The 26836-nt window shown below is 48.1% G+C and overlaps 1 protein-coding gene across 1 annotated transcript; it reads left to right on the top strand.

The window, feature by feature from the left end:
- The first annotated feature begins 2249 nt into the window (after positions 1-2249).
- TGFBI (transforming growth factor beta induced) lies at positions 2250-24325 on the top strand. Its single transcript, XM_051794077.1, has 17 exons — positions 2250-2415; positions 6716-6814; positions 12979-13043; positions 14056-14213; positions 15126-15290; positions 15972-16118; positions 16832-16973; positions 17541-17753; positions 17892-18029; positions 18274-18419; positions 18584-18720; positions 19249-19379; positions 21236-21360; positions 22228-22330; positions 22516-22595; positions 23386-23410; positions 23571-24325. The coding sequence occupies exons 1-17, from the start codon at positions 2309-2311 to the stop codon at positions 23624-23626; spliced, it is 2037 nt and encodes a 678-aa protein (XP_051650037.1). The 5' UTR covers positions 2250-2308; the 3' UTR covers positions 23627-24325.
- The last annotated feature ends 2511 nt before the right edge of the window (positions 24326-26836 follow it).

Here is a 26836-nt window from a genome sequence, read left to right as displayed (position 1 = left end):
AAAAACTCTGTCATTTCCAGCATTTTGGAGTCAACAAACTTCTGGTGGATGCAGTGTGGGGTTTGGTGTCTCGAGGACGTCAACCCTCATTTTGGAAGATTATGATGGGAACGTGGTGATCCTGGTGAGCACTTCCCAGGACAGGAAGCCCTGTGCTCCCGGGGGAAGATGCTCTTTTGAGGATCTGGGGTTCCTGCTCCTTGGGGGTGTCCAGGGAGAAGCTTGTACCTCTATAAACCAGCTGTGTGAATGAAGGGGACCTTGCCATTCCCAAAATGGCATCTGGCACGTGGAGACAAGGCAGGAGCCTATGTCCAGGTGCTTGGCCCTGCCATCATGTGGGATCTTCACTGTTCTTCTTCACAGACAAATTAGAACTGGCTGCTGCTTTCAGAGGACTCAGCAGTTGGCAGTACCTTTGCTTGATCTCCCTCCTCTTTTTGTTCCATTTTTTAAGCCTTCCTCTGTCAAAAAAAAACTATGATAGCTGGTGGAGGAGGAGTTAGGTCAAGGGGTCTCACTCTGGCCTGGAAAAATGCACAACCATCAGATCAGGCTTCACAGCCCTAAATTTTTGCCCAGAGCCAGGGAACCAAGGCACCCCTTTCTGGGCAGAGTACAGATCACTCCTCCCTTTAAAACAGAGCATTGGAGGCTCATAAAATGCTTCCACTTTACAGAGGTGTAGCTGAGAAAGGCTTGGGTTAGGCAATACCTGAGAGGGCTTAAAACCTTACCTTTTCCTCAGGAACACATGAAATCTCTTTTTCTTGTCTTTTAGGCTGGAGGCATGAGCCTTTGCAGGTAAGATTTCATGATTTACCTACTTAGAAGGAGGTAGTAATGAAACACTCCCTGGGGAGAGGAAGCCTGACCAAGGAATGGTTTTGTGTATTTTATCCAATAAGCATTAACGTTGTTTACACAGATCAGATTTATTTACGGGTGAGGGGGGGAATCTTTGTAAATTCAAAGTGTTTATTATTGCTAAAGACTTCTTCTGTTTGGCTCAGTGTCTGCTCCTTGGATATGTTTCAATTCCCATCCCTTGCTGAGCAGCTGCCCTTGCTGGCCACTGCCCAGTCTGCAAAGCTGCAGGAGGGATTTGCAGAGGTCTGTCCCTGAGGGCAAGAGGCCTCAAAGGACCCCTTCTGCTTCCCAGGAGGATTTAGGGAGGAAAGAGCCCTTCAACTTTGATGTCAGTCCAATCAGAGCAAATCCTTTACAAACTCTGGGATGCTGTGGTGAGTCACAGAATTGCAGAAAGGTTTGGGTTGGAAGGGATCTTAAAGCCCATCCAGTTCTATGGCAGGGACACCTTCCACTAGCCCAGGTTACTCCAAGCCCCATCCAAGCTGGCCTTGGACACTTCCAGGGATGGGGCAGCCACAGCTTCTCTGGGCAACCTGTGCCAGGGCCTGCCCACCCTCACAGGGAAGAATTTTTTCCTAATATTCAATATAAATCTCTTTAAAACCATTCTCCTTTGTCCTCACACTATCAGCCCTTGTAAAAGGTTACTCTCTTTCCTTTTTATAAGCCCCCCTTAGGTACTGGAAGGGGATCTAAGGTCTCCCCAGAGACTTCCCTCCTCCAAACTGAACACCCTCTCAGCCTAAGAGCTCCTGCTTTCGTTGTTTGGTTTTAAAGCAACAAGAAACCTCTGGCCAGGGGTGACCCCTGGCAGTGCTGGGAGCGGCTGGGAGGGGGTTGATAGCAGCCGGCATTGGGGTTTCCCAAGGAAGGGAATCATCCCCCCCACGGCTGCGGGCTGGGCTGGGCTGGGCTGGCACTGAGGAGCCCCTGGGGTGGGGGGTCATGGAGGGGCCGGCGGGACACCCGGAGTTCTGGGTCCCGACTAGGAGGAGGACGGAGGAAAAAAGTCCAGACGAAGAAGAAATTGAGGATGAAGAAGAAATTGAGGATGAAACGCTTGGGCTGGGAAGGGGGCTAGAGGACACCCCTGGGGGGACACGGGACACCCCTGGGGGGACACGGGACACCCCTGGCTCCCGCAGCGGCGGGGCTGCGGGGCACGGCCGGACAGACGGAGGGATGGAGGGGCGGGTGTGCGGATGGAGGGACGGATGGATGGATGGATGGATGGATGCCCTCCCCGGGGGGCGGCCCCTCTCCCCTCCCTCCCCTCCCTCCGGGCCGGGCCGGGCCGGGCGGCTCCGCTCCCCCCGCGGGGCCGCTCCCGCGCCCGCCCCCGCTCCGCCGCCGCATTTAACGGGCCGTCCTACCCCATCCCATCCCCGGCCCGGCCCATCCCATCCCATCCCCGTCCCGTCCCGCCGGCCCGGCCATGGCGCGGGTGCCGCTGCTGCTGCTGGCGCTGGGCCTCGCCGCCGCCGCCAAGTCCCCGTACCAGCAGGTCCTGCAGCACAGCCGGCTCCGCGGCCGCCAGCACGGGTAAGCGGGGGGAGGGAAAGGGGGAAAACACCTTTTTTTCCACCCAAATCCCGGCGGGAGCGGGCGCGCCGCGGGGGATGCGCTCGGTGCCGGCTCCGCCGCGGGCTCTTTGTGCGGGAGCGCAGGCGGCGCCGAGCCGGGGAACCGCTTCTGTCCCTCGGGGAACCGCTTCTGTCCCTCGGGGAACCGCTTCTGTCCCTCGGGGAACCGCTTCTTTCCCTCGGGGAACCGCTTCTTTCCCTCGGGGAACCGCTTCTCCCATCGCTTTCTCTTTCTCTTTCATCCTCGAGTAACTTTTTTTTTCTTTCTTCTTTCCGTAATTGTCCTTTCGATAACTTCCCCCCTTTTCTGTCACGATGCTTGTTAGTATCGCAGATGTCACTTCAGACTCCTCAGTGCTTCTTTATCAGTCAGTCCACGTTAAGGAAATAGGCTATAAAAATCCCTGGATTTCGCACCATTAAATGTTTTGTGGAAGGAATTCTTGTTGTGAATTTATAGAAAAAGAAAGAAAGTTGCTTCGATGTGTCTGTGGAGTCAGAACCAGCTTACTCTTCGACTGGAACCCCCAGTCAGTCTTGAAAGTTTTCTTGATGAATAAAATCAGTTATTTACTCATAAATAGTACAAGATAAGACCTGTAGAAAAAATGCATGTAGACCTGTCTTGCTTGATACACAGTATTTCACAGAGTGAGTAGTTTGAGCCTTCATTGATAGGCAGAAAACTAACCCAAAGTTAATAGTTGTTCCCACCAGTTTTTAAATTTATTGGGAATTAGGAAGGGTGAAAGGATGACAGACCTTTCAGCTGGCTTCCATCTCTCAGCGTGGTGACAGTGATTGAGCCGAGGCTTCTGTTTAAATGGGTTGCTGGAAGCAAGGTCATGAAATGCTTTAAATAAAAAAAAAAAAAAGCCAAACAAGACTTAAATGTTGCAATTTGATACATTCTCTGGCAGAGATCCAGGTCAGAATTTATGACAATGGAGGTGTTGTTTGTGTCTGATCAGGTACACAATCCAACAGGCAAATTCTGAGCTGATGTCTGTTTGTAAAAGCTCAATAATGCCAGAACTACAGTGATTTATGTACATATAAAGTGGGTCTTGTTCATCATCTCTACATGATTTGAAACTAAGTAAATACCCAGTTCTGCTGATAGCCCTGAGGCCAAAGTTTGCTCAGGCTGGCTGAGTTAGGGCAGTCCTGGGATAAATCAGTGCACTCATCTCTGCAGAGAGAAGCTTGTTGTGTTCCTCCCTGGACAATTAACAGAGGCACAGGGTAAGATGTGATTGCGGTCCATGCTGGTGCCAGAGATCTTTGGAAGACACAGGGAATTGGTGTGCCAGGGTTTCCATCTGTTGCTGAGATAAACCCAGTTGACCACAGCACTTCACTCCCTGGTCCCATTCTGATGGAGAGAGTGATTTACACCAAGCTAATTTTTGAACATACACTGAATTTTGAGCATTGATTAATGATGTGCCAAGGAGATACAGCAATGCAAAACCAGCCAAAAACATCTTGGATATGAGGCGTGCTGTGTTGCTTGCAGGAGGGAGCTCTGGAGGGATGTGCAACCAGGACTGCCACCCTTTGCTGTGAGGATCCCCCACACCATCAATGCCCCTATTGAGCCCAGAGCGAGCTGGGAGGCAGAGCTTGGCTCTGCAGCAAGAACTTGTACATCTTAATTAACTTTTTAGAAAGTGAGTCAGCTCGAGTCAGTGAGAGGAGCTGAAAAGTATATCAGGAATGCTAGCATTTGAAGGTGAAAATGTAGGAGTGCTCTCCCCAAACCCACCCAGCCTCGTGGGCACTACAGCATGCTGGGGAGGTTCGTGGCCACAGTCATTGCAGGTAGCTGGGGCTGTACCAAGTCCTGCTCTTCTCAGCCTCTTCCCAGGGGCAGCCCCTGTCCCAGCAGCTCCCAGCTGCTGCTGCCAAGAGAAAGGCTTTGGCTGAAGGGGAACAATAGGCAGTTTTATCCTGGAGTCAGCGTGGCTGGCTGGGAACGGCATGGCAGAGGTGATGAACTCCAACGAGGAGAGGGAAGAGTGTTGACAAATTCATTTTAAGCCAGACTGGGCAAAGCACCAGAACATGCAATGCAGGGAGCCGCTACTACAGCCTGCCTGCAGGACCCATTGATAGCACGGCCCTGAGGGGGGATTTTTCCACACTGAGTTAAAACTGGGAAGAAGTTTTCCCCCATAAGTCAGGGAGGGAGCAGCAGCCCCAGAGAGCTGCAGTCCTGGGCAGGGAGGAGGGAGCAAGGCAGTTCATTGCTGTCCTGGAGGCACAAGGGTTTTCTTGGCAGGCTGCTCCCGGGGATACAGGGGAAGTGATCAAACAAGTCCTTCAGTAGCCAGGCTTGTCAAGATGAATATTAGAGGGATTGTCCACTGCCGTCAGCCAGACGCTGAAATCGAGGTAAGGCTTGGAATTTCCATGTAATTGGAACCACATTTCGGCTCGGCGGGGCCGGGTGGCCAAGGTGGGCTGAGTCAGAGCACAGCCGTCTCTCTAAGCGATGATCCGGAGTGGAAGTTGCTGAGCCTGGGCCAGTTTGCACCAGCTGAAAGTTTGGCTTTGTGATTTCTAACTTTTTTTTTTTTTCTCAGTAGATTCTTGCTCCTTGTCCCCTGCTTTATATAGAGAAAGGGGATGAAATGCTTTCGTGTGGAAACAAACTCCCTTTGCTGGGTATGGCAGTAACGAGGGCAACGATAAGCTGAGTCCCCGCAGGTCCCACAGGCCCTGTCTGTGCCCTCGGGGTGGGATGAAGGTGCCAGGGCTGTGTGGGGTCAGCTCTGCCCCCGCGGCAGCTGCACCAACAAAGGCTCATTGAAGGCAGGCCAGGCTCCCGCAGGGGCTGGCACTGGAGTCAGCCAGCACAGGGGAGACCCTCAGGTTAATTCATGCTAATGATGGGCAGGCTGGCCCGGGCTGGGATGCCAGGGAAAAGCAAGCCTGGCTGCTGGAGGACTCGGTGCTTGGGCTGCAAACTCTGCTTTTGTTAGTTTTGGGGGGCAAGGGGCAGCGCCTCGGTCAGACTCAGCATGAGACAGGCTGCTGTCTGTTCTCCTGAGCACATCAACAAGACCTTCACAAGAGCATCTCCGGGCCCCATCCTGAGTTTCATTTGTGCAAGTGAAAACTCTGCCTTGGGTGGCACAGAGCACTTCTGATGGGCTGAAGGGATGATTTATGTGTTTCGCTTAATTATTTGTTTTCCTTTTGTCTGCTTGGCAGCCAGTGCTGCACATACTTTTGGTGCTGCTACTCCAACTGGGACATGATGTTGGTGGGAACATGGTAGGGAATCCAGCCTTAGTTGGGCTGAGCATCCTCAGCTTTCTTGGGTGTTTGCTACACCTCTGCTCAAGCCCAAAGAGAGTCGATGGCCTTGCAACCCAGATCCATAAATCACATCTTACACTCTGATGTGTGTTGCCCAGTGGCCAGGGCTGTTGGCCACAAACCACAGAGATGGTGAGCCAGGCAGGGCAGGGAAATGCTGTGCTGGCCAAACCAGCAGCAAGTAAACTCCCAGCTCCTGCTTGACCACATGTTTGCAGTGATACCACTTCTTAGAAAGCTGAAAGGCTGCTGTCAGCTCTCAGCAGGGTTAGTCACACGTGGAACACCAACCATCAACTTTTCTGGGTCAGCGGGAGCTCTGGGGACCTCCTGGGCTGATACAGCCACTCTTGAGCTGTGCTGTCATACCTTATGTGCTGAAACAGGGCAGGGCACTGCTCATTGTCCCCTCATTCAGCTCAGCATCCTTGACCAGAATCTACTGAGTCTATCACACAGCAAAAGTACCCATCCTGGTTCTGGTGCAAGTCTGCAGGCTGGTAAATATCTGTGCTTTCTTATATCCTAAACACTAAAGTAGTGGTTTCTTTTGGAAGGATTTGAGTTATTGCAAAACTTGCTCAGGTTTTAGCTGGGATCCCAAATTGCAAGTAGCTGTTCAGCACAGAAACACTTTTAATTTACTTTATTTCTATTTTGATGAGAGATGGAACATGGGAAAATAAAGTCAAGAATTTGCACTTATTGAAGAAAAAGATGCTGTGACAGAGTGAGGGGAGATCTCTTTTCCTGCTTCCTCCACCTCATGATAGTCACTATATGCTCAGATCGAGTTGACTTGCAGCTCTCAAAGTTTCCTGCCCTGCAAGCCTTTTTGGGCACTGTCAGGTGGGGGGTGGCTCCGTGCTGGGGGTCAGCACTGAGAGGAGGGAGGCTCACGGGACCCTGTTGTGCTCTGCCCTCCCCCACAGCCCCAACGTGTGCGCAGTGCAGAAGCTGATCGGCACCAACAGGAAATACTTCACCAACTGCAAGCAGTGGTACCAGAGGAAGATCTGCGGGAAGTCAACGTAAGTACCCGGGTGCCAAGCCAGGATCTCCCCAGAGATGCCCCCGTGGAGGTGGCTGCTGGGTGGGGGAAGCAGCTGGTGTGGATGTCACAGCCCACGGGGTGGGTTTCAAGTGCTTCACGAGCTTTTTACTCCCTAGGAAATATTTATGTTTTTCTCCAATGGATCCTAAAACGCTTTGATGTTAAGAGTGGAAAGTACCATGTAAATACAAATGCTGATGGTTTGTTCTAATTGCATTTCTATATATATTTCTATAGCTCTCAGGGCTGTAATGAAGTGTGTACCAGATGTTTTCTAGTGCTTAGCCCTGTCCCTCTCCATGCTAGGCTCAGTGCTCCCTGGATTTAAGAAATAAAAAATGAGGAAAAAAAGACAACCCAGAGCTGATGGATATTGGAGGGAGCGTAAAATTCATCTCCATCTGTTTGCTTTGGAAGGGAAAACAGAAATAAGGGGAAAGAAGCGTCAGCTTTAGCCAGCACTCTCTGATGACTCCACCAGGAAAGTTAATCAGACTTGCAGGCCAATTCCACGTCTAAAATTGCAAACAATAATATTCAAGTAGCTGTTGCATAAAGTATCTGTGTAAGCAGCCTCGGGACATTCTTTTGAAAGATGCAGTCAGCAGATAATTAAGCCTATGCATGCTTGACTGTCTGCCAGGCTGGAGAACAGGAGCTGAGAGTCTTTTTCCTTGCTGTAGTCTAAACTGAGCTTTCAGGAGCGTTTGCTGGCCCCACACTCCAGCAGGGACCACCACAATACCCAGGGCTGGTGCAGAGATGCCCTGAGCAGTCCTGGCCTTGGGGATCAGAGCTGTGGGCCAGGTCTGGTCCTGGATCTGCAGAGTCAAGAGCAGACAGCAGAAAATCATCTCATGTGTTTCTGTTGTGGTCCACTGTAAATTGCAATTAGATCTATAGGAACCTGTTATTCTTTACTGCAGAATTTGGTTACCATCATCAGTTTAGCTGTGATGCCTGGCCATTGGGATTCATTTCAGGTGCCTGCAAACCAGATCTTGTCGCTGTTCAGAGCTTTTGGCATTTCACTGTACTTGCCATGAATTTGTCCCAAGAAGGAAAGTTCTGTACTTCAGGAGGATGTATTGCTGGATGTACCATGTATCATGGTTTTCCTTATGCCCAATTTTCTTTACAGCAGAAAAAAAAAAGAACAAAAAAGAGAGGCAATTTTGTAAAATCTCCCTCCCCTTGATTCTACAAACTCAACAAAGCTGGGAAGGCTTAACTTGAGTGCTTAGAGTTCAGGCTGTCATCTTGGCTGAATAATGGTGCTTTTTTTGACAGAAAATGGACAAGATGGTAATGTGGTATCATCACTGCCTCTTCTGATAACAGAGTAGCCTAGCATGTCTCCAAAGAAAACATGGCTCAGCTGTGGATGTGGGATAGCTTTGCTGCTCTCAGCACTGGAAGGCAAAGCTCTCCAGCCACGGATTCCTCCAGCTCTAAAGCAAATGAGAAACTAATCTCATGTAACCCAAGTGTGCAGCTGGATTTGGCAGAGACAAACTCACCCACTTATCTCCAGAAGGAGGTGTAACCACGGGTATCTGGCAACATTTTATGATTTCATTTGAGGAGATGGGGTAACCTCTTCTGCTTCCTTTTCTCTGCTTTTACCCAAGTGTCTGATCCAGTGATGCCTCGCTGAGAGAAAAGCACACAGAGCATTAACCTGCCTGTTAACCTATGAGATAATCTTTCCATTACCCACGGAATTTGCTCACTACTCTTTGCTTTGCATCACCTCCACAATGGGTGTTATTGTCTTCTCTCCTCCTAGTCATTCTTGAGCCTGGGCCCTACTTTTTCCTTTAGCAGTGCTGGTGCAGAACAAAAGACATGTGCCTTGACTCAGATTTTCCGGAGGACCCCGGGACAGCTCTGATTACACAAGTTTGCCGGTGATGGCTCCCACTGGACGTGGTGAGCCTGGCGTATGGAAGCAATCAGGAATCATTTGGGCTATAAAGGACATGATGCATTCTGCTGCAGCACTCAAATCCCTGCACCAGGGGCCTGATGCTCAGTGCCTCAGCACCCATCACAGTAGGTGGGCACAGCTAATGCTGCCCAGCAGGAACCCTCAAAACTGGCCCGTTGTGTGGGACTGAGCTGGTGCATGAGAGGTACCATATGCCTTTAAATCCCATAAAATTCAGGATTTGGCATGTTTGTCAGCATAACTGGGGGGATCCAGCCTTTGCTGGAGATCTGCAGTCAGCAGCTCATGCTGTGGTCCTCCAGCTCATGCTTGGTTCCTCCTGTGGGCAGAGGGATCTGCTCCATCAGCCCTGGGGAGGTGCTGGAGCTGGAGGAGCGTGGTCATTTCTCTCCTCCTCCTAGCAGGTTTTTCCCACCTGTGAGAACAGCAGTCCTGGGGTAGGAGACACTTGGCCCATCTCACCTACTTCCCATTGGACCTGCCTGTTGTCCTCCCTGCTTGCTCAGAGGGTCGGTGGTGCCACAGGTTGTAGGTGTGCAGCAGGTGCAATTACCTGGCTCTAGGAAGATTGTTTTGGCTGCTTTGCTTTCTTTTATTTCCCTTCTCTGAGCACTGTTTCAAACAGGTAGCGGGGAGGGAGGTCAGTGAGAGACCAGGTATTGTTGAGAATCAAAGCTCCACAGGGGTGGAGTGCTGGAAATTTCAGCTCATGCATCAGAAGATGACTCCTACCTCTTTATCTACCTTTTTTTTTTTTCCCCTGTTTTTCTCCTCTTTGCTGAAGTGTTGGCTCACACAGTTAAGGAGAAATTAGAGGATTTATGTACAGGTTTTATCATTGCTGATGACGTGAGACAAGACAGTTGGCAAGAAGTCTGACACTGCTTTGATTTTAATGAGCACTGAAACAAGATCGTTTTGGTAATTAGGTAATTTTCCACTGCTGGTGATTCCAAACTCAAAGAAACAGTTTATTTAGAGCATATTCTCATCGTTATGCCTGTGTGTTTTATATTTTTCTACCTCCCTTATGCACTGGGCTTATTCTTCCAGAATTGGGCTTGCAATGGAACACGTCCCCACACACTTTTTTGTCTTGAGAATGAAAAGACAACTTATACATTTTGGATTTGGATTATTTTTTGAGGAATAACCCATTCATAATTTCCTTTTTTTTTTCCTTTAAAATTAACTTTCTTTTTCATGTCCAATGTACTTTCCTCATTTTAGGAAAAAAAAATTACTCTCTGGCACTTCTTTTACAAAAACAAACCATATGAGCTTTATTACAGGAAATTATTACGAATGGATCTTTATTCACTAATGTATGCCTAAGCTTATTTTTATTACTTCTAAGAATGCACTTAAAATTTAATTTCAGCTCCCAAGAATGCAACAGCAGTGAAACAATGACTGATAAAAGCCAGGGAGCTTGCTTCTGCAGGCAGACACTGATAGACAGTTCAGAAATGCAATGTTTCAAAACCAGAGGCTGAAAAACCGTAGATTTGACTTGCAGTTACTCAAGGAGGAGGTCAGGAAATGGTGGTCAGAGTGGGTGACAAATGCTCTCTGTGTGAGGGCAGTGCTGATTAACCCACACCCTTGGCTTCCGCTGTGTCCCGGTGTGTAGTGGTTTGTAGCCACTGAGCAGACACCAGAAACTGGGATGGACTGGGCAATTCCAACGGCTTTTGTGCAGAGCTCACTGCGTGGGGCAGTGGCTGGGGGGTGTTCAGGAGAAATCCTCCTCCCTGGGCAGCAGAGTGTGGCTCTGACCCAGCTGGAGAAGGATAGATAAGAGCAGCCTTCCTCCCATATGGATGTAGGGTCAGGCAGCACTGGGGTGCAGAGTAACCTTCAGTCACAGCCGTGCTGCTCCTCCCTGGGGGCTGGAGGTGGCAGCAGCACCAACTGGAGGGTGCCCTGTGCCCACCCCAGCAATGCCTTTGGGTGGGCTGGGTGGTCCTGTGCTTCCACCGAGTCCACCAGCCACGGGAGGCCAAATGCCTGGAGCTGAAGCTGTGTTTCACAACCCTCATCTCTGGGTCCTTGTGGGTGCCATCCCTTGGCTGAGCACCTCTGTGGTCACCTGGCCCTTTGCAGCAGTTCTCTGGTGCTGGGGATGATGGCAGGACATGCTGGAGGAGACACTGAGGGTCCCCTTCAGTGGGCACGTGAAGGGGGGATGTGAAGGAATCCCTGTGTGAGTGGAGCTGGCCCTGCTACTTCCTTGGTGCTTCTGGCCATCAGTTCCCTCCATTCTGGAGATGCCACAAACCCACTGAGAAGCAGTCATAGGATCACAGAAGGCTTTGGGCAGGAAGGGACCTGACACACCATCCCCCTGCCATGGACAAGGATACTTTCCACTAGACCAGCTCCCTCCACCCCCTCCCAGTGCCCTCCCCTCCTGGCAGGAGCCTGGAGCAGCCCTGAGCTGGTGTGCCACAGACTGTGAGCATCAACATCCTGCCCCTTCAGTGCAGCTCATTAATCTCCAATTGGTCTATAAATAAGGCTTTTAAAACGTATGTCAGCACTTGGGAATTATTTATGCTGAACTTTGGAGTGATTTCTCTTTAATCAGCTCTTCATCTTTGATTACAGGTCTGAACCAAGGGAACTGTCTAGACTGGATTTGGTTTCTAGGGTGAAATAAAGAAAAATTGGAGGTAGAGGAGGGAAGTGGTTGGGGGGAGAAAGTGTGTGTTTCCAATGAACACGAGACAGGGGGGCTGGGGAAAGCAGAGCAGCAGGGTGTTAAGATCTCCAGTAGTCAAAGGAAGGGATTGCTTTAGGCAAGCTCTTTCCCACATGGAATATATAATGTCTAGACAATCAGTCTGGGTTTGCTTTGTAATTCTCTTAGGGAACCATGACACAGAATTTATTTGCTTCTGTCACAGCAAAGCAGGTATTTGTTTCACTTTCTGGCTCTTAATTACCCTGAAGAATTCCCTCTTAAACCCCAGGCATTTCCACTGTTTGTTAACAGTGTTAAAATGATGACAAATATCTGAAGCTGGAGGATTTTCCCTTCTCTTTGAGCGGATGTGCTGAGCCTGGGCCATACAGCATCCTGCTTGCCTCAAATCCAAGCGGGAGCAGAGAGGAAATGCTTGCCTTTGGGAGGAACACCTATTCCCTCACTCTCTCAGCCCATCAATCAGGTGGCCTTGCTCCTTTCACACCGAGCACGGAGCAATGGGTGAAGGAACCCCCTGTGAGAAATAAACTGGCAAATTCTGGATTGATTTTTTTTTTCCCTTTTCTTTTTTTTTCTTTTCCCTGTTAATATCAAGCCATATTCCCTCCAATGACCAGCTCTGAGAATCAGATGACTTCTGTTTCCCAGCTACAGATGATGGATGCAGTTTTCAGGCAGCTCTTCCTTATTTGGGGTCTGCAAATTTGTGGGACAGCCTTGAGTCCCCAGGAGGGTGTCTGTGACCCCTTTGGTTTTACTGGGGGAAAGAGTTTAATCAGGACAGCAGTTTGGTGGCAGCCAGAAGGAACTGCTGCCCTGAGGGCACTCACGTGGCTGTAGCTGTGCTGTGGCACTGCCCGAGGTGCCCATGGATGCACTTGGATGCCACCACTGGTGAAGTTTCTCCCTGCAGGGCTTTTCCCAAGTCCTTGTGCCAAGTGCACGCATCCAACACCGAGGTCGTCCTTTCCCTCCAGGTCTGTCCTGTGGATTTTGCCATAAGTAAGCAAATAATTTCTGGTGGTGGACAAGAACAGGGTGAAATGAGGGGGAAAGGCTTGGTTTGGTCAAGCAGTCACGTTGGAGTTGCCCTAAGAGTGATGAGATGTGACAGCAGCAGTGAGCCGAGGAGATCCCCAAATCCCATGGGAAACGTGCCCAGATGAACCAGCACTGGCAGCCTTGCACAGGTTATCTCCTGGCACTGTGGAGTCACTTCCCATCCACTGTTTGTACAAAGTCTCCTGGAAAGTGTAGTTTCGAAAAGAAATTGTGTCTGTTTTTGTTCTGTGGATGAACTGGCAACACGCAGCCCTGAAGGAGATAAAAACTGTGGTTTGTCTTTGGTTCAAGTCTGTATTTCTAATGAAGAGTCTGCTTGGAAACAGCCCCAGACATGGCTGGACCCAGAACTGCAGCAAATAGAGAAAAAGCAGTGAGACACTGTTGGTTAATCTGCAGTATCCCTCTCTTATTCCAGAGTCATCAGTTACGAGTGCTGTCCTGGATATGAAAAAGTTCCTGGAGAAAAAGGCTGCCCAGCTGGTAAAAATATGTTTGACATTTTTTAGACTCCTTAAAATTACACAGCTGCCTAGTAAAGGGAAATATTAGAAAATTGCTCGAAGAGGATTTGATTTTTGCAATTTGTGCACAATATTGCCGTGAACAAACCCAAAATGGACCCAGCAGAGCACCGGCCCAGGGCCAGATCAGCTCCAAAGCTTGCTAAATGTTCCAGACAACTCAGAACCTTGGATATAATTAAACTTAATCAAGCATGGGAGGGCCATAGGGAACTACTTATTCCAACAAGTGATATAGCTGTGTTGGAAATGCAGTGCAGAGGAATGACAGAGTAACAGACAGCCCTGCCAATCTCTGCTCATTTTTAGTTTTTATTTTCATAGAATTTTACACTGGTTTGGAAAGAAGCCTTAAAGATAATCTAGTTCCAACCCCCAGCCATGGGCAGGGACACCTTCCACTAGACCAGGTTACTCCAAGCCCTGTCCAACCTGGCCTTGGACATTTTGGCAAGCATGGGGTTGGCAAAATTGCATTTAGGAGAAAATTAAGTTCAGCCACTGGTGGGAGTTGGGAGGGAGTTAACTGGGTTTATTGAAGAAAGCCATGCTCTGGTTTTGCTTTCTGAACACTTCCTTCCCCAAAAGCTGGATGCTGCCCAGTTAACCATGTGGGCTGGTGCAGATGGGTCAGTGGAGACTGGGACCAGCAGTGTCCAACAGCAAATCCCAAAAGCCTGAGTGCAAACAAGGATTGGGTGAAAGCAATTAATATCTTTGTTTGCCTCAAATCCCATCTGTATAAATGCAGGGTAAGTCCATTCAAACCTGCAGAGATGCAGTCAGTCCTGGATTACCCTGCTGGAATGGAGGGTGAAGCTGCCAGGCTGTGATTATTTATCATCTAATTGATGAGCAGATCCCAGTCCCCGATGTGCTTCACCTCCCCAAGCATTCTCCCCTGCAGCTCTCCTCGAATTCAGCCAGGGGGAGGAATGATGTGTTGGGAACATAACTTTCTCTTCTTTCAGCACTGCCTCTTTCCAACATCTACGAGACCCTGGGGGTGGTTGGTTCTGCCACCACACAGCTCTACTCCGACCGCTCCAACCTGAGGCCAGAAATCGAAGGGCCGGGAAGTTTTACAATTTTTGCTCCCAGTAATGAGGCCTGGGCATCACTGTCTGCTGTAAGATGTAATTCCTCTGCTTTCCCCTCTTTCCCCTGGCTTTCTGTAATGGGGACCCAGCTCTGTAGGGGTCTGGATCCAGCCCCATCTGGCAGAATAGGCACGGTCCAGATAGAGGAGGGACTCTGAATTTCTAGGATGGGTATCACTGTACTGGTCCAGAAGCTCCAGAGATTTGCTTTTGAAGGATTCCAACACTGGAGAGATGTGGATGCCATGGAAGGCTTTCCATCCCTTTCAGTGTTTCATTTTGACCATTACTTTGCCACTCTGGTCGTTCTCAGTCTGTTCAAAAAGCCAGTCCCAATTAGAGCCTCAGTGACTCCCACAACAGTGTCCCATCCTCAATTACATATTTCCTTTATATTCATCCTGATTTTCTCACTCTGTGTCTTGTGATATTTCCACTCCTGAAATGGTCACTGCTGTCCTGCTGGTGCTCCCATCCCAGTGGAGCAAGGGAACAAGGGAGTCACAACTGTACAACCCCCTCTTTACAGCTACATCCCGAGGAGGGAACATTTTATTTGGCTCTCCCACTGCTAAGCCCTTGCCCCAAACCTTCACCAGCAGAGCCCCTTGCAGGGATGATGCTGCTGGGAAAGGTCTTTTTGTGTATTTGCCCTTGGCCCTGTTGCTTTACAGTGCAAAGATCCCACACTGGAGCTGCCATCATCCCTTTGTCTGCCGAGGATGGAGGGTGCCAGAGCTGTTAGCTGCACTTTTAAGGCAAAAGATAAAGATTTTTGAGAGCTGAGCTCTTAATTTGCACAGATGGTGTAAGGCTGAATGCATCACTTAGTATTCATGCACACCCCCCCACATACACTTTGGAAGCACCCTGGGTGCAGCCAGACCTCCTGGTCCCCTCTAAGCACTCAGGACTGAAAAGTTTATTTTCCTGATTTTCAGGAAACTCTGGATTCCTTGGTCAGTAACGTCAACATCGAGCTGCTCAACGCCCTGCGCTACCACATGGTGGACAAACGGGTCCTCACGGATGACCTGAAACACGGGACAACACTCAACTCCATGTACCAGAACCTGCCCATCCAGATTCACCACTATCCCAACGGGGTGAGGCATTCACAGGGTCACAGCGTGGGTCAGCCTGGGAGGGACCACAGGGCGACCATTTGCTCAAGCAGGGTCATCCCAGAGCACACGGCACAGGGCTGTGTCCTTGTGGTTCTGGAATATCCCCAGTGAGGGAGACCCCACACCCTCTCTGGGCAACCTGTTCAGTGCTCGGTCACTGCACAGCAAAGAAGTTCTTGCTTGTGTCAAACCTGTTCACAGCAGGCTTGTTTCTTGGCTGCCTTGCAACTCCTACACCATCCTTGGGCCTCCAGGGCTCTGTAATGCTTAGATTGACAACTACTGACTGAAGATACATATTTTGAAGGAGTTTGAAAAGAATGTTTATAGTTTCCTCGATGCTGTTGCAGGGCAGTTGTCCACATTGCTGTCTAACTGCTTGTCCAAGTCTTGGTTCTTGCATATTTTCTTAGTCTTGATGAATGAGGGTTGACAAAACCACTCGTGATTTTCAGAGCTCTTTAAACATGAAATGTTCCAAACATTCTTGATAGAACATTCCTGCTCTTTCTGTGTTTTCTCAGGAAACCACATTTCTGCCCTTGCTGATTCAATATTAAAGCACTCGCTGTGTTTGAAACAGAAATGGAAAAGCAGCAGAGGCTGCTTTATCTTCTGCTTTCAGTGCCTGTAACACCCCGTGGCTCTTTCCCTCTGCAGATTGTGACTGTGAACTGTGCCAGGCTGCTCAAAGCTGACCATCACGCCACCAACGGGGTGGTTCACGTCATCGACAAGGTCATCGCTACCACCACAAACACCATCCAGCAGATCATTGAGACTGAGGACAGCCTGGAAACCCTCCGGGTGAGTCAACCCACGGCTGCTCCAGGGCTCCTGAGAGATGCTCAGTCATCCCACTCCTGGTGAATCGTCCTGAAGAGCTTTGCCTGTGTCCAGAGGCTGTGGCCCCACAGCTGCTGGTGAAATCCTTGTACCAATGTTGCTCATTTTGCTTTAGGAAGAGAAGTGTTTGATATCAGGGCAAGTAGGATTTCATGGGAATAATTGTCACCCTGCTATGGCTGTTCAGAAAAGAGATGTAGACTGAGTGTGTCTCCTCATTCTTGTATGGGAGTCTTGGCCTTAGGAGACATTAACTGTCCCAACTTGATGTGTACCAATTTATCTGCCTTGGTATTTGCCAAGTTAAGGAATAACTCAAAATGTACAGGGGATTTGCAGTTAGCCAGCTGTGGGTTCTGATCTGAAATATTCCCTGGAATTACAGTGACCCTTTCCAGGCATATCAGGGTATTTGAACTAGCTCTCAGTCTTGCCAAAAAAAAAAAAAAAAAGGGCTCTTGTAATCAAATTTCTGGAACACAAGAGAACCATGGGTCAGGGTCAAATTTATAAAGAGACCAAAGCGCTGAAAGAAGCTATTCAGGATTTTTTGTGGGTCCTCTGAAATTTTGAAGTACTCAATAAGTCTGGCCCTTAGTACGTGCCTGGACAAAGCCTCTGACCTTTGTGCTCTGTCAGAATGTGTTTTACCCTCTCTCCTTGTTTCTCCCAAGGCTGCTGTGGCTGCGTCCGACCTCAACAGCCTGCTGGAAAGCGAAGGCCAGTACACACTCTTGGCTCCAACCAATGAAGCCTTTGAGAAGATCCCACGAGAAACACTGAACAGGATCCTGGGGGACCCAGAAGCCCTGAGGGGTGAGTGCTTGTCTGCTGAGTGCATTGAGAGGCTGAAGAGTGGTCTTGAGTTCTTCTGAATTCCTTCTCAAGGACCTCTGAACAGCTCCTTGATACACTCTGACAACAGCTGCAGTAAACAGATGTGACAGATTCCACCTTTTTTAACTGGGCAGCCCAGACCTCTCTGGTTGTAGACGTGGCAGAGAGAGTGGCAGCCAGATATGGAGGAGGGAGATGAAGCAGTCCCTTTTCTGAGTTTTCTTTTAGCACTCCTCTGTGATGGTGATTTCTATTGACACAGCAAGATGCAAGGAAAGTAGTGTCTAATTAGTGTAACTTCCCGTGACAAATGAGTCAAATATCAACATGAAGCCTTTTGAAGCTGGCAAAGGTGTTTAAAAATGACTCTTTTTAGACACTTTACTTCACAGGCTGCTGAACAAAAATGTCACATTTTAAAGTGACTGCATTTTATGGAGTGGAGCCCCGTGCAGTACACCCTGGCCACTGAACAGGATCCCTAAAAGCTGCAGTGCTTTCACAGCTGATTTTTGCAGTTCACTGAGACATTTTCCTCTCCCACAGACCTGCTGAACCATCACATCCTGAAGTCAGCCATGTGTGCTGAGGCCATCATCGCTGGCCTGACCATGGAGACTCTGGAAGGAACCACCTTGGACGTGGGCTGCAGTGGGGAAGAGCTGACCCTCAACGGGAAGCCCATCATTGCCAACAAGGACATCCTGGCCACCAACGGCGTCGTGCATTTCGTCAACGAGCTGCTGATCCCAGACTCGGGTACTGGGGCCTCTCTGCATCCCCATCTCTGCTGCCTTTCTTCTGTCTATTCTGCCAAGGAAATGCTGGGTTTAGAGGGAACAGCAATGGGTGGATTGCCCTTAATGTAAGGTTACTATGTGTTGCTTTTCTTTTCAGCTAAGACTCTGTTTGAGTTGGCACAAGAATCTGAAGTTTCCAAGTCAACAGAGTTTTTCAGACAAGCTGGTCTCAGTTCTCATCTAACTGGCAGTGAGCGAGTGACCCTCCTTGCCCCAGTGAACGATGTGTTCAAAGGTAAGCCAGGGATTAAATCCCTTTCTTCCAAGTGCTTGGGCCACAGACCTCCTTCAAACAGTCTTCAGCCAAGTTTCAGTGCACAAATACTCAAATCCTCTCTCAAATGCCACAGCCACAGGCAGTGGCATCTAGCTTTACAGTTTAAAACTGGTGTGGGTAATACTCTGTATTTGAATGGTTTTTAGTGTCTCAATAGTAACATTAAGTGAATCACTGGTTCTTCCCACACTTTTTGCTGCAGATGGACTCCCAGTTATTGACAGCAACATGAGAAACCTGCTTCTGAACCACATTGTTAAAGACCAGCTCTCCTCTAAGTATCTGTATCATGGGCAGAAGCTGCAGACTCTGGGGGACAAGGAGCTCAGAGTGTTTGTGTACCGCAATGTGAGTCCTTCCAGTGTGTGCTCTGTGTGCCTGAGGGATGAGGGGGGTTCTGATCTCACAGCTGTCACATACACAGTGCAAATGAACATCATGGAAAGTACAAAAATCCCTCTTTGGAAGCAAATGCTAATAAAGTGGGTTTTTTTCTGTCATTGTGTCTGCAGAACCTTTGCATTGAAAACGCCTGCATTGCTGCCCATGACAAGAGGGGAAGGTTTGGGACTCTGTTCAGTGTGGACAAGATGTTGACTCCACCAACCGGCTCAGTGATGGATGTTCTCAAGGCAGACCATCGCTTCAGGTGACCTTTCTGCTCTTCCCAAGTGCTAGTTAGGAGAAGAAGAGCTGCCAGAACAGTTTCTATTTGTTATGGGTTGTAGCCATGATGATACAGATGTTTTTTTAACACAGAAAGAGCATCCAAAACCATGGTCTCCCTAAATTATAGGGAATGAAACTTCAAATAACCCTCAATGAATTGTGAGCCAAGATTGTGTGGTTCCCTCAGGACAGTAAGAAGCTGGCTCTGAATCCATCTCTGCCCATCAGAGCCCCTGTGGCCAGACCTCTCTGTCTCCACACTACCACTTGGTCCCCAAGGAGTCAGCATTCCCAGGTTGCTTTGCCATTTCTCAGATGTTCTGGTCGGACCTCACAGGCTCATTTCCCAATCTAAACCTAATCAACATTTTGATTAATTGATTCGCTGGATCCCAGCAGGATTTCACCATTGTAACCCCTCAGCTCTCTCAGAACACGGTGTGCAACTGCTCTAAGAGCACCAAAGGAGTGTTTGCAGTGAGGCCTTTGCTGTGTGTTTGTTTTGCAGCACCCTGGTGGCTGCAATCCAGTCTGCAGGGCTGACAGAGAACCTCAACAGGCCGGGGACCTTCACGGTGTTCGCTCCGACCAACGAAGCTTTCCGAGCCCTGCCCCAGGGGGAGCTCAACAAACTCATGGGTGAGCATTCTGAGGGCATTCAGGTGAACTGCTGCTCTCACCTCTTGGTGTGGTATGGGCAGGAATGGCCAGATATCTCTGCTGGATCTCATTCTTTGACCCTGTCTGTTGCAAGGGTAAGCTTCCTGCACAGCCAGTTTGGAGAAGCAAAAAGCTGAGGATGCACAGAGTGACACTGAGTTCCCAAAGTGGGGTTTATACTGCCTGTGTTCTTGGAAGATGTGTTTGTAGTTCATGCCACAAACTCACTCTGACTTTAATCTGGCTGTGCTGGTGGTGTAAGCAAGATGACTCCCAGGTGTTTCTAAAGGAACCTGTGAAGTCTTTGCTTTTCTTGAGGCTGAGAGAAGTGAGAATTTCTTCTCAACCATGCAGGATCAGGGTGTCTGAAGTAAATTTTGCAAAGAGAAGACAGTGGTCCACGCACAGCCTCAAGTTACACTGTATGACATTTAAGTAGCAAAAGTCTTGTTTCTCCTTTTATTTACACATAGACAAAGCAGGAGGTTCAGTTTGATCCTGGGAAGACAACAAATATTCCAGCCTAGTTCAGATTAAGACCAGTCTCCTGAAAAGCACAGGCATGCAGTCTGGGTGTGGAAAACAGCACAGGAATATTTAATAATGCCCTCCTGGAAAAGCAGCACAATCTTTTATTTTCTTCATGTTCGAAACTGGCTGTGGTTGGAAACAACGTCAGGTATTTGAGAGTAATGTCTTCTGGTCATTAAACCCAAGCAAACATTGACATCATAATTTGAGAAGCTTCTGCCCATGGTAGCTGGTTATCCTTTTAAGTGCAGGGATGAGGGACCTGTAATATCAGACTGCACATCCAGTCTAGCACTTAGTAGATAAATATTTCAGAACTGTTTTGCAGCTCTGGTAAATGGCTGCAGGAATGAAGATTCCCAGATGTGGACACTTCAGATGTTCTTTTCTCACGCAAATATTTAGCTTATGCCTCTGATGAAGGAGTGAATCACGCTGGGGAGGACGTGCAGCATGAACCGTGGCCACCCTAAAAACCATCACGGAAAAAAGCTGAAATACAAGCTTTGGAAGCATTGAAAGACAAGGGAGCTGAGGGAGCTGCTCTGGTTTTGTACATGGAGCCACCTTTTGCACTAGTGGGGCTTGCCAGGGACACTGCATCCTCTGAAGGAGAAGCAGGACAAGGGCTGCTGGCCCATGTTCCTCTTCTGGAAAATAGATGGTGAAGGGGAAGCATCTTATCTTCCTCAAATCTGCTTCAAAGCATGACTAGATGAGTAGAGACTCAGTGGAGTGGGGATCAGGGCATCAACCCCTGAGCCAGTAGTGACAATTCTCCTGTACTTTTCCCTTTCCTACCCAGCTGTGAGAATTATTGCCAAGTGACACTGGCCTTGGTGACATTTGCAAATACCAGAGTGCTCCATCTGCTTCCTTATTTCACGTGGCTCTTTGCCCTGCCATCTCAGACTTCCTTGGGAAGTGAAAGCAGGAGCAGGTTCATGCTGTGCACAGTGAGAGAATGAGGGATGAAAACCCAAGAAATAGGAATTTCATGTTCTGGGCAGGTTTGGTAGGTACCGAGGTGGGACACTGGAAGAGCATCCTTTTGGACTTGCTGAGATCCTGACCTGCCCAGGCAGGAATGCCCTCAATGTCCTAAGCAGCTGCAACCTGGGTTTTATTTTGTTTTGGGTTTTTTTGTGGGGTGATGGTTTGTTTTTTTGGTTTTTTGTTGTTTTTTTTTTCAATTTTACATTGTTTCTTTGCACTTTCAGAAAACAATGGTATTTTCCACGTAACTCCATTCCACCACATGAAATATGGGAAGCGAGTGCTGATGTTGTTTTCTCCCTCCCCAGGTAATGCCAAGGAACTTGCCAACATCCTCAAGTTCCACGTGGCCGACGAGATCCTGGTGAGCGGCGCCGTCAGTGCCCTCGTGAGGCTCAAATCCATGCAGGGAGACAAACTGGAAGTCAGCATGGTGAGTCCCCTGGGATGGGGTTCTGTGCTCAGCAGGGCCATGAGTGTGTCTGTGTGGGAATCTCCCCTAAATGTGCTCACAGTCCCACCAAACAGAGTTTTCCGGGCTGCAGCAGAGGGACTGTTGCCATGTGTTCAATCCAACAAGCTGGGAGAATGAAATGTGGTTTGCTTCAGCTTTCCCCCCAGAAGGCCAATTGTAAATGATTTCCAGGAGCTGTTATAAATGTAACCCTGAGTCATGGGGGAAAAAGCATAAATAAACGAAATGAATAGCTTGTTCAGCTAACACATCTCTTTTTGTGTAACCAAAATGATCTCTGCATGGGCTCCCTTAAAGCAGCAGGATTTATTTAGATATATAATTTCGTTTCACAAACTCTGCGCTGCATTAAGAGATCGCAGGATCCTCTGTTGAGGAAAAAGAAAAAAAAACATTTCAGAAAATGCAGGACAAAAATGGAAGGAACAGTGTTTGCAAGTGCATTGAGTTGGCCAAAGTGCATGCTAGACTCTTCCCCTGTCCAGTCCTGCTCTGCCCTCCCCTGATCCCATCTCCACAGCCATCCCCCTTGGCACGAGTGGAAGTGCCTGCTGCCACCAGGTTGCTGGTGGATATGCTCTGCTGCCACGGGACAGCATTGCCAGCCAGAGCACTGAGAGAGCCTAAAGCCTGCCAGCCGTTCCAGGGCAGACTGCTCAGGCTGTAATTTGTTTTTATATCCTCCTTAATTGGCAAGAGGAATGAAAAGGGCCTTCAGCCATCCAGTAGAGGAATGAATGCAAAGTGAGGGCTTTTTTAAACGACATCGGAAATGACAAAAAGTTTCTCGTTTTCTTTTTTTTTATCTTTTCTTTCCCTGAACAGAAAAACAACGTGATCCACATCAACAAGGAGCCCGTCGCTGAGAGCGATATCATGGCCACGAACGGGGTGATTTATGCCCTGAACTCTGTCCTACAGCCACAGGGTAGGTGGGAAACATCTGAGCCACCCTGTGACAGCAGAGCTGCTCCGGGAGGGGTGGGGACACATGGCAGTGGCTTGGGTTTGGTGAGGAGGGTTGGGCTGCTGGGGGGTTTCCACCAGCAAATAGGGGAAGGAAGCAGCCTGAGTGCTTTGGGTGCTTCAGTGCTCTCCCTGTTCCACCCTCAGCTTCAAGGCCCCAGGAGAGAGGGGATGAGCCTGCAGACCCTGCACTGGAAATCTTCAAACAGGCGTCTGCGCTATCCAAGGTAAAAACAACTCTCACTGAAATCACACTTGGGTAACAGTGACTGCAAGATAATGTCTCATTCACGTGCTGACTTCCAAAATTGCCTGAAATTGCCATTTCAGGCAATGATCCATCCTCTCTCCTTGCATGATTTAATTATATAAGAAATAATACATTTGTCAACACGAAGCCTCAGTTTGCAGCAGGCAACCTTGGCATGGTGCTATATGTGTCAGCTTCCAGAATGAAGAGTCATTCATCCATAGTGTTTGGTGACTATTGACTATGTCAATAAATATATTGACATAATAGCCAATTATAGTCATAATAGTCATAGCAGTCAATAGTCATAATAGTCAATATATTGACATAATAGTGAATTATAGTCATAATAGTCATAACAGTCAATAGTCATAATAGTCAATATATTGACATAATATATTTAATATATTATATAAATATATAAACAACACATTCAACTATATATTTATATTATTAAATTACATTAGTTATAATAGAAATGAATATGTAATATATTTTTATAAGTTGAATGTATTTTATATAATAGACTTAATATATAATTATGGGTGTATGTATATATGTATATGTATATTTATGTATATGTATATTTATACATATATACACATATTTTTATATATATACATATATATTTATATATACATACATATATTTATATATATATATACACATATATAATTGACTATAAATAGTCAAATATATTGACATGCTGACTGCTCTTGTGTCTGTCAGAGATCTGTTGTATTTATGATCTGATCTATTCCACGCAGGTTTCTCAGAGGAATCCTCGACTAGGTAAAAAACCAACTTCTCCACCTCGTTTTTAATTTCCATTGTATGTCCCTGTCCCTCAGAGAGGTTTATTCTGTTGTCTTGCCCCAAGCATGGCAGGGAGGGGAGGGGACAGGGAGATGCTTTGTGTCTGTGCCACCCAACCTGCCCCTTCCCTTGGCAGCTCCCGTCTACTCCCGGCTACTGGCGAGGATGAAGGAGAACTCAGGGGGGGTCTGAGCCACGTCGTGAGCACCCACACATCAGGGCCTGCACCCCCCCAGCTCTGGCTGACAGCTGAAGAGAAGGACAGGATCGTTTTCAAGAACCAAATATCGCCCTTAAGTTTATTTTTGTCTCCAGCGAAATGGATAGGAAAAGTGGAAAGCCATATATATATATATGTATATATATTTTAAGACCGTTTTTTTATTTGGTTTTGGCTTCAAAGTTCCCAGACTGAGGAAATGTTTTGGGGTTTTTAATTTCTGGGGGTTTTGTTGGGGGTTTTTGTTTGTTTTGTTTTGTTTTTTTAATAAAAACTATTCACTACTTTGCAATTTTAAACATACCCAGTTTTGGGCTTGTTAAGTACATCCAAGGGCAGGTGCCTTTTTTTTTTTTTAAACAAGCATGTGCTTCCTTGTTCCCTTGGGTTTTAAAAGTCTTCCATGAAATTCTGAACTGAAGGCTTTTAACAAAAGCCTCTCCATGGACAATGAGAAAATTGCACAGCTATAAACTGTGGTTTGAAACTTTCTCTTTTTTTAAACCTTTTTTTTTTAAGCCTCTGGGTAATAACTGTGCTGCCTTTTGTTCACGAGATTGAAATGAGAGTTCTCCCTGGCTGAAGCCTTCCAGTAAATGGTTCGTTTTTGATAATGGTTGTTTTTTAATAAAAATTAAAAATAAAATGAAAAATATAAATATGAGAAGCGATGACAATGCTTGTTTTGTTTTTTGGTTGGTTTGAGCTGCCTTTTGGCATTGTTTGCCCTCCTGAGCTCGGGGAAGGAGGGGGGTCACGTTTGGCTGGGTCTATGTTAACAGGTTGAATAGTTACTGGGGTGGAATGGCAAAGCATTTCTCCCCTCTGATCCCGGCCTGGCATCATTTTCTGATGGTGCTTTCATGAGCAGTCACTGTCACACAATTCCAGGAGCACAGGGCAGCCACCCTCCCACTGCACATCCCTCCTGCTGCATCCTCAGCCACCTCCCCTGGCAGCTGGAGCTCAGCTCTCCATTCCGTGGTGCCAACAGCACTAACTCACCCAGCAGGGCTTTATATCCACTCCCAGTTAGTCATCACCTCGGTGAAACCCAGGATTATGAGGCAAAAGACAAGAAAGAGAGTATCAGGTGCAGAATACAAAAAACCCCCAGATTGTTTTGGCTGCTCTGGTTGAGGAACACCCTGATAGTTTTCCTTCTATTAAAAGCCCAGATTGAAATCCCACATGCTCAGAGCCATCTGCACAACTCAAATGTGTGAAAAATAACCAAGCCCTTCTTTTATTTCCCTTCTTCATCTTCCCATCTCATTTTCCTTTACTATTTTTCTGGCATGATGTGGTCCTGGTATTTAAGGCTGGGGAGGTGATGGGGAACCCTTGGAGCCCCCTATTCCCAAGGCAGATGAGTCCTATCAGGGGACTGAATTCTGGGGAAGGCTCAGCTTTTTGCCATTAGGGTCATTAAATATTCTTCCTTCAAAAGTCTGAGAGAGAGGGAAAGCTGCCTCACCTCTGGCTCTGTTACAGCATATACAATTGCAAGGGCTTTTTTTTGCTCTGCTTTGGGGTGTTTTTGTTTGTTTGTTTTTTTCCTCCTTGAAGCTTCATAATTAAGGGATATAAAGTCCTTTGCAACCTGGAAAGGTGGAAAGTAGATCTGCTCCTCATCTCGGTGAGTGCCCCTTGTTTGTACTTTCTTGATGCCTGGCCTGGTGGCCAATTAATTGTTTCATGGCAAAATGAAGCTGCTGGAGTCGATGGGAGCAGGGAAAACTTTGCTTAGATGAGTTTAATAACTACAAGAAGTCCCATCTGCTGAGACAGGAGTTTTCATCTGGGAATACAGCCTTGGCTTCCCACCCTGTGGTTTCTGGGCAGGCATTAGGACTGGTGGTGATCTCTTTTGTGTTTTGCTAGGCAGGGTTACTGGGTTTATGAGTCCCTCTGGAGTTCCTAGTAGCTAGAGGTGTGTTAACCTTGCAAACCAATTCCCTTTTTGCTCTCTCCCATTGCTTTTCTGGCTGGTTCTCTGGCAGTGCTCCTTCCCTTACTCCTCCTGCTGCTGCTCCATCCTCTGAGCTGCTGTGGGGTGCCAGCAGCAGCTCCCCACGGGGCTGTGGGTGCAGGGCTGCTGTCCCTGCTGTGTTGACTCTGTAATTTCCCTGGGATCCCACATCCTGGGAAGCTGTCCCAGGGTGCCTTCCCACAGACCCCCACAGGGAACCCCCCCCTGGTTTTTGGTGTTTCCAGATGATAGTTCATGTTGGTGGAAACTCTTGAGATTACATAATTCCCTCCCTTTCCCTGCTCTGAGTTGGTTTCTCATCCCCCTGTGCTCAGGGAGGGATACCCAGATGGATCAGATCAATGGCAGTGGTTGAGCTGCTTGAGTTGATCAGCAGGGACTGCATCCCCTGCTTTGACTCAGTGACCCTTTGGGGATGTCTTTCCCCATGGATGTTCATCCATGAGCCTTATCCTGTGAAGTGAGGGTGGGTGCTGGCAGCCCTTCCAGCAAGGGGAGTCAGATGTTAATGCTTCTTCAGCCCTCAAGGGGTGCACAGGGATGAAGCAAGAGGAGAGCAGCTGGAAGATTGGGAAATGAGGAGTGCTGAGATGATGGCAACAAAAACTTTTTTGTCATTTTCTAAAGAAATATTTTTAATTTTTTTTTTTTTAATGTGACAAAAGGTGGAAGTGAAAGTAAGAAGGAAGTTTCTGGTGCTGAGGCAAAACATAACTCCCCTGGGGAAGTGCTGGCTGAGGGGCACAGAGCTCCCATGGGTGTGGGAACCTGAGGGATGTCCCAGCCAAGGGCTGTGGTGGGATGAAGGACTGAGAGATCCCCTATTTACCAATCCCATCCCACCCCAGAGCTGCAGGAGTCCAGACAGCAGCACTCAGGGAAGGGAAGAAGCAAAACCTGATTTAGGAACTGCTGAGGGAGGGTCTGGGCAGCTGCAGAGTCCCTGGGGCAGCCTTGGGATGGGCAGCATTTAGGATGAGCCTTCTTGTGGCAAACAGCACTGGGGTGCTCAGCACACAGCCCTGTGGCATCAGGGGTTTGGGTGTCTCATGTTGTCAGAGTATTTCCACCTGAAACCCAGAGTGGAGGTGAATGTCACCATGAACCTGCACCAGGACTGGGGCAAAAGGAGCTGAGCTGAGAGCAGATAAGAGCCTTTTGGAGGAGAATCTTGCTTTTTCTTTCCTTT

This window comes from Manacus candei, unplaced genomic scaffold, assembly GCF_025592945.1.
Source record: "Manacus candei isolate 608988 ecotype Guabito, Panama unplaced genomic scaffold, ASM2559294v1 h1tg000037l, whole genome shotgun sequence".
NCBI classification, from domain to species: Eukaryota; Metazoa; Chordata; class Aves; order Passeriformes; family Pipridae; genus Manacus; species Manacus candei.
Note: the sequence above shows the minus strand (reverse complement) of the source record. Positions and strands in the feature narration are given on the sequence as shown.

Excerpts from the sequence above, each read along its gene's own strand:
- TGFBI (XM_051794077.1), top strand. The coding sequence starts at position 2,309 with ATGGCGCGGGTGCCGCTGCTGCTGCTGGCGCTGGGCCTCGCCGCCGCC. Across the intron at positions 13,044-14,055 it reads AGAAAAAGGCTGCCCAGCTG|CACTGCCTCTTTCCAACATC; the intron begins GTAAAAATATGT and ends CTCTTCTTTCAG. Across the intron at positions 18,721-19,248 it reads AAGGCAGACCATCGCTTCAG|CACCCTGGTGGCTGCAATCC; the intron begins GTGACCTTTCTG and ends TTTGTTTTGCAG.